Source organism: Motacilla alba, chromosome 4 (genome assembly GCF_015832195.1).
Source record: "Motacilla alba alba isolate MOTALB_02 chromosome 4, Motacilla_alba_V1.0_pri, whole genome shotgun sequence".
NCBI classification, from domain to species: domain Eukaryota; kingdom Metazoa; phylum Chordata; class Aves; order Passeriformes; family Motacillidae; genus Motacilla; species Motacilla alba.
Window position 1 is genome coordinate 42,429,919 of NC_052019.1, and position 7,346 is coordinate 42,437,264.

Here is a 7,346-nt window from a genome sequence, read left to right on the forward strand (position 1 = left end):
TTGCTCATATTGCTGCTTAGCATGTGTAGATAACTACTCTTGTTTAACCTCAGAAGGCAGCTCAGCACCACACATCCACTCTCCCCCCAGTGGAACAGGGGAGAAAATCTGAAGGGTAAAAGTGAGAAAACTTGGGAGTTGAGATTAAGGCCATTCAATAGGTAAAGTAAAAGATGTGCTCACAAGCAAAGCAGAAGAAAGAATTAATTTACTACTTTCCATCAACAGGCAAATGTTCAGCCATTGCCATGAAAGCAGGACTCCATGACGCAGAACTTTTACTTGGGAAGGCAAATATGGTAACTCCAAATATCCTCCTTTACTCTTTCTTTCCCACAACTTTTAGTGCTGATTATCTTGTCATGGGTCATGACGTTATGTACGGGATATCCTTTTGGACAGCTGGTATCAGCTGTCCTCACTGTGTCCCCTCCCAAATTATGATGTACCCCCTACCTGCTTGCTGTCAGGATGGTGTGAGAAACAGAAAATACCTTGATGCTGTGCAAGCACTGCTGAGCTATAACTAAAAAGCCACTGTTTTATAGAGACTGTTTTGGGCACAAATACAAACCACAGCACCACAGAGGAGCTATGAAGAAAAGTAACTCACTTCTAGCCCAAATCTGTACAGCTATTCAGAACATTAGCTACAAAAAGTAGTTATCTCATAGCAAGTGTTAGAATTTGCAGTAGCCCAGCTTTCTGTTCTTCAGATACAGATAAGTGATGGAACAAACCGGCAAGGGAAACAAATCCAGAGTAAATTCACTACATATTTATTTCTTAATGTCCCTGTCTAGGACCGTAGAGCTATTTTCAAATTAAACCAAAACATCTGCTGCTGCTCTTCTTCGAGAGGCCACTCCAGGTAGGTCTTTGTGTTCATGATCTTCCGCAGCTTGCAGAACCTCTTGGGAATGGCTTTGCTCTGGATGGGCTCCAGGAGGATGAGAATCGCCGCATCGTTGTTCTCATCAAAGAGGCGGAAATGCGAGAAGTCCAGCTCGTACTTGCACCACTCGCTCTGCACAAAGTGCTCGGACAGCACAAAGAGCGTTTTGCGGCTCTTCTCAATGGAGTCGATGATGTTGTCCACGATCCACTTCCCCGGCACAAAGTCCCGCTTGTGCAGGCAGAGCCGGAAGGGAGGGCAGGCCTGCTCCAGCTCCCGCACCATGGTGTTCTCCACCCAGTCGGAGTCGTTCTCGCTGTAGGAGACAAAAGCGTCGTAGCAGACGTCCTTCGGCGGGGCGCGCTTGGGCTTCCGCTTGGCTTGCAGCCAGGCCCATGTCATCCGCAGGTACCAGACCACGTGGTACTTGTAGCCGACGGCCACCAGCAGCAGGATGACCAGGAACACCAGGACGCAGATCAACGACACCACCAGGGACCTGTGGCACTCCATCAGGGAGAGGTGCACAGAGCCAACCTGCGCCCCTCTCACCGCCAGCGGAGAGTCACACACGTACTGGTCCGGCCACCCCACCAGCACTTGGGTTAGCCCGGCCTCGTGGTGGATGAAGGAGAGGAACTCACAGGAGCAGATGAAGTTGTTGTCACTGGCATCCAGCAGCTCCATTCTCCTGAAGGACTCCAACTCCTCCTTGGAGAAACTGTTCAGCTTGTTTCTTCTGACGGACAAGGACACCAAGTTTGGGATGGGTGCGGCACCTGGCAGCATCTTCAGCTGGTTTCTTGTGAGGTACAGCTCTTTCAGAAATGGGAGCTGCAGTCCAAACTCCTTCAGGTTGTTTCCACTGACATCCAAAACCTCTAGCGTTTGAGGAATGCAGGTTGTTACTTTAGGAATTTGAGTGCTGGACAGGTTTAAATATTTCAGGAGTTTTGGCCATTCACACGCATCTGGAATCTCACCAAAATTATTTTGGCTAATGTCTAAATCAATTAGGTTTCCTAGATGAGATAAACTTTTACTTGTCATTTCTAAGTCACTCAGTGAATTCTGACTTAAATTTAGAGTTTGTAGTGATGGCCAAGCACCCTGGCAGGCTGAATGTTCTAAACTCAGGTCTCCAAGCAAATTTGCACTAAGGTCAAGATATACTAATGACCGAAGATGTTGGGAAATTTTACATGGTACCAAAAAAACCTTGGTGTTTTGAACTGTGACTCTTGTAAAAAGAGATAGTAGACCTTCCACAGCCTGAAGATCTGTAAACAAATAAAATTCTTCTATAGATAATTTCTTTATTGTGAAAACTCTAAGTGTCTGTGATTTCTTTGCTTGAAATTCCATTTTCCACTGTCCAGTTCCCAAGAGTCTACATTCTACCAGCTCCAGCTCCACTAATTTTGGCATGTCTTCTAAAATGCTGACAATCTCAGGTACAGTAGCATCTGTTAGTAAAGTCTGTCTAAAAGAAATTTTCTTTGCAAAAGATGAAGACATGACTCTCAATACTTGCATTTCTGCAACGCTACTGAATGCTATTCTTCTCACTTCCAGCCAAGTGACAGAGTGCACAAGGTCCCTAACAATTTCTGAGAATGTATTAATACTTCTTATATTTACGATCATGTGATTGATTTGCTTAATTGATTTCAAACTTCCCTGCTCATACTGACTGAGATTGCTACCATCAATCCACAACTTGTGCAGAAGCTCAATGCCCTCAAAGTTCCCTTGCCTTATCACAGAGAACTGCGGGTTGCCCAGGTAGAGAGAACTCAGGTTCCTCAGGCTAGAAAAGGGGGAGCTCTGCCCCAGGTCTCTGTAGGAATTGCCTTGAAGATGGAGATGCTGGAGTGAAAAAAGGTGCCCAAACCACACCGGGGACAGGTGAGCCAAGCTGTTATTTGATAAGTCCAAGAGCTCCAGTTTTCCCAGGGACTGAAATGCATCCTCATCTATCGAGCTGATTTCGTTGGACTGCAGCAGCAGGACTCTCAGGTTCACAGCCTGCTGCAGGTCCTGGGATTGGATGTGCTTTATCTTGTTGTGGGCCAAGTTTAACACCGTGATTTTGGGTGTAAGCCCAGGCGGAATGAATTCCAAGCCCATGCAGGAGCAGTTGCAAAGCTGACTGGCATCGCATGAAGGACAAGCCTGCTTCAGTGTTAGTTGCTCGGAGAGGCTTGCAGCTAAGATCATGTAGATGGCCAACACTTGCCAGGTGTGTGCTGTCATTATATTGCCTAAAATATGAAACACAGTCAGAGCAATTATAAGATGCGTAGTTTGTTTTGGAGAAGCTACATTTTGGATAAATCTAAAATATAAGTTTTGCTGTTCTGTTGTGTTCAAGATGCTGTTAAAATATTTGGTTTTAACACAGTTCAGAGTTGAAACAGATTCATTTACTACTCTGATCCTCCTACTGTTTAGTAAGTAGCCTTCATACTTCAATCTCACCTCAGTTCCTTTTCTTTTGAATCTGTGAATAATATTTTGTATATTCATTTTTTTACCACTGGGAGTCTCCTGTATATATTTCAAATCCTGGTTACATCAAGAAGAGTCAGCATCTTACAGTCGATAGTAGCATTCAGGTTTAATACTTACTTCAAGCATATGTCTAATCTCTGTTCTAACAATAGGGAGAAAAGAAATGCATTTGTTTCAATCCAATTTTCATTTTATCTGCCTTTTCCTACTCTGATTGTAAATGTCCTGTGAGCAGGGAAACAAACACTTGCCTAGATGATTCTCATGTTGCTATCAGTCTGATACTTGCTAATGAAATTTAAGCTTGCAAAACTGACCATTGCTGCCTACTGCCTCAGCTCTTCCTTTTTACTGCCACATCTTTCTCTTCTGCCAATACCTTTTTCTGTTTTGGGAACCTGTGGCAGAGAGGAGATCAGGCCAAGCCACAAGGAAGAGCCAGGGGCTCAGATCCAATCAGCTGACTGGACTAGACAGCTTTTTCCAGCCCCACAGCCTGTTTCTGGTCTTCTGGACTGGAATGATTCAAGAGAAGCCACACAGATGTGGATTCTGTGATTCTGTGTCACTCCACTTTCCTCTCACAGTTTTCATAATTCTGATTTGGCATATCATTTTTTTTGTTTGTTTTTACAGAGCTTCCTGCAATATCCAGCTTGTGTTTACTCTCAACAGGATGCCTTTAGTTCCTCTATCATTCTAAGGAGCTGAAAAAATAATTTTTGAAGCCTAAGAGAGGTCTTTTCCCTTTAAAACCTTTATTGCATATTGAAATATAACCTTTTGTGACAAGGATAAAAGAGCATTTTTAAAATGTCATTTTCTCCAGCCTGCCACAAACCCCACCTACTTCAGTAGGTATCTTATTGAGGGTGGAAAGAGTGAACAATCCCCAAAGAGGACAATCAATGAGTTCACAAAATCATTGTGGGCTCTCTATCAGGTTAGTCAAGTTAGATTGGCTCCTTGAAAACTGCTTTCTCCCTCAGTCATCCCACTGAGATTCTATGCAGAAGATCGACTCTGAATTAATATTCTGATTTGTTTTACAGTAGCTGACCCACGTATACACGTTAATATAGAGAAGTTCCACCCTTCCAGCTGCATTATTTTTAGTCATAACTGCTTAAGATTATCCAAAAGCAGTAAAATTGACTGAGATGGTTTGGGCATATGGGGAGGGGAGGAAAAGTTATGGATAATTTTTTCAGTCATTCTATCTCTTCTCACCTGCAGGACTATAAACATTTTGACCCCTTGTGTTACTTTCCTTTTACCTCTGTCTGGCTCTGATATAGAGCTTTGGATCTTGAAGGACAAGGTTCTCTTCCCTGTCTTTAGATGCCCACAGCTGAACTGGTCATCCACCATGTCCTCCAGAGTCAATGGAGAGAAAGAACATCTTTTAGGAGCAATTAATATAGTGTGTCCTGGACACCCAGATTAAGATGTGATGACTCCAAGAGAAATTATCCAATTACCTTAAAATGGGGTATCTCAGTTTAGATACCTAGGTATTTGGCCTTATGCATCCTAAACAAAAAATTGTGGTCTGTAGTTAGACTCATCTGCTGTCCAGATGAAGCTCTTTTGCAGGGATTTTTGGTCTCCCAAGAGTAACTGGATAATGCAGGGCTGCAGGTTAAATGAGTAAATCTAGGAGTAGCGTGAGTTTCACTAGCAACAGATTTAGGTGGTTTTTTTTACAGTTGTCATCAAAATACTTACTTTTAGAAAATGAAGCAACCAGGAAACCTGATAAGTCAAAAGCTGTTTATAGGCAGGTTATTTTTAGGTGGAAAATTGGCAGCACATGAGGGAACTGGGCAGGTACTGCACAGAAAATATCAGCAGAGCGTAATAGCTGTCCACCTTACCAGCCAGAAACTATCCAGGTACTGCAGGACTTAACTGCATTTGGTGATTCAGAATACTGACTTTCCAGTTTTTTTGCTCCTCTGTAATCTGAACAGACACTCAGAGGAATCCCATTCCCACCCTCATTCACTTTCAGCCGTTCTCTTCCCCTTCTGATTCCTGTCTAATGATTCTGCTTGAGACCCTGATTTACAAGGTCATTTCCGGCCTCTGCACAGCCACTCAGACAAACAGCCCCTGTCCATGATATCATTGCCCTATCAAGAAATCACTTCTCCCTGTAGTGCTGGGAATTAAAAAGCCACAGTAAGAAAATGAAACTGAAATGCAACTAAAAATATATAAACTTGCACAGATGCCCTTATACCATAAGGTGCTGTGATGAGCCAGGCATTCAAAATGTTTCTGAGTTATGGAAAAAGGGTCCAAGCCATCAGACATGCTCAAGCTTATTTTCCCTGGCCCACCTGAGTAGAAGTATTTGAGGAAATACACATATATTCTTAAACAAAACCATGGCTGACAGCAGAATGGGGTTCTATAAACGCTTACAAATGGGGAAGGTTAGTGTAAGACCTAAAATAAAGCAGGCCAATGGTGTGCAAATTGATTCTAGCTTGGGGAGCACTAGCCAGCTACATGTGGGCAGGTAAATTTGAGCAGTGCTATGGAGCCTGCAGAGGGAGAGCCACTGGTTGGTGAAGAGGCCAAACCACAAGCAGACTGGGGAAGGCTGCTGCTCTCCACCTGGCGATGTGTGGGTTATGCGTGTCCTAGTTCTCAGCCCCCAGCACTGCCCTAACAGCACGTATGCACAGCCACACATCCGCACACACACGGCCATGCCTCTGCTTGTTTCCAGCACAGAAGATGTGCAGCAGGTCAGAGTTAGGTGAGGAGACCACTGATGTCCCGAGGCCATTGTTCAGTGAGCTCTTTCCTCGCTGAATTCCTGAAACCAAGGCACCCCACCTTTACTCCCAGCCTTCCTTGGGCAGTTGGTATCAACACCCAGGGGAGACAACATACAAATAGGACAAATAAGACAAGACAACCTCCTACGAGGAAGCTGTGAAATGGCACAGTCTGACCCAATTTGTCTCCTCCTCATTTGCTGCTTTCTTCTCTCCCGTTTCCCAGAGGACATTGGTCTCAACAGCATGTCACATCTCTCCAGGAGAACCTTCCTTTGCCTGCCATGCATCCCTGCCAGACGCCTGGGATTGCACCTTCCTGCTCTACTTTTGCTGTCAGCCAGAAATCCCTCCCCACCCCACATTCCTCCTCGGCAGCCCTGAGCACCCTAAATCCCTCTTGAAGAGGAGTATTGATGGCAGAGATTAAGTTGCCTCTTCCCAGGGCTCCCTGTTTGCTTCTTGCTCTGGCATTGCAACTCCACTGTCTTTCCCCGCATGTCCGGCCTTCATCTACCTGAAAACTCACCTCTGTGACGAAAAGATTCCCAGAGATGCCACCTGCAGCTCCAGTGCCTGCATGCCAGTTAACCTATGTTGTGTTTCGTCTCTCTCTTGCTGATCATTCTCTGCCCAGCTTCCTCTCACGCTGCTGTTCCGTTTCCACTTCACCTCTCAACCTTGACAATATAAGCAGGGGAATTCCCACCTGGCTGATCTGATTGGCATAAGAGCAGTTACACTATCAGCCCTTTTAAATGAGCCAACATACAAAAGTCTGGCACTATGGTAAGAGTGCACTGTGTGAAAACTAAGGCTTCTCCCACATCTCTCTTTGACCTTCTCTTTGTAATGACTGGCAAGATTTATTTCCCTTCTTACCTCTAGGCATATATTTCTCCTAATTTGTTTTATCAGTGCTCAGTGTTTGCTTTTGGATGATTCACTCATCAGCTGCTACCTGGAATTCAGCCTTGATTAAACCATGAGCTATATGTCTCCAGGAGAGTTAACAGGAAGATTGCTTCGTAGCAGACTTTGTAGACCTGGAGATAACATTGTAACAGGAAAACAGAACTGAAAGTGGTGTTTGCAGGCTGCACCTACAGAAATTATCTCACATAAACACATGTACACATAAAGAC

At 44.4% G+C, this 7,346-nt stretch overlaps 1 protein-coding gene across 1 annotated transcript; it reads right to left on the reverse strand.

Annotated features, from left to right (window-relative positions):
- Positions 1–762: 762 nt before the first annotated feature.
- Positions 763–6,843, reverse strand: TLR2 (toll like receptor 2). The gene is made up of 2 exons (XM_038134275.1): positions 6,731–6,843; positions 763–3,159 (listed from the first exon to the last, which is right to left on the reverse strand). The coding sequence occupies exon 2, from the start codon at positions 3,149–3,151 to the stop codon at positions 800–802; it is 2,352 nt and encodes a 783-aa protein (XP_037990203.1). The 5' UTR covers positions 3,152–3,159; positions 6,731–6,843; the 3' UTR covers positions 763–799.
- Positions 6,844–7,346: the final 503 nt, after the last annotated feature.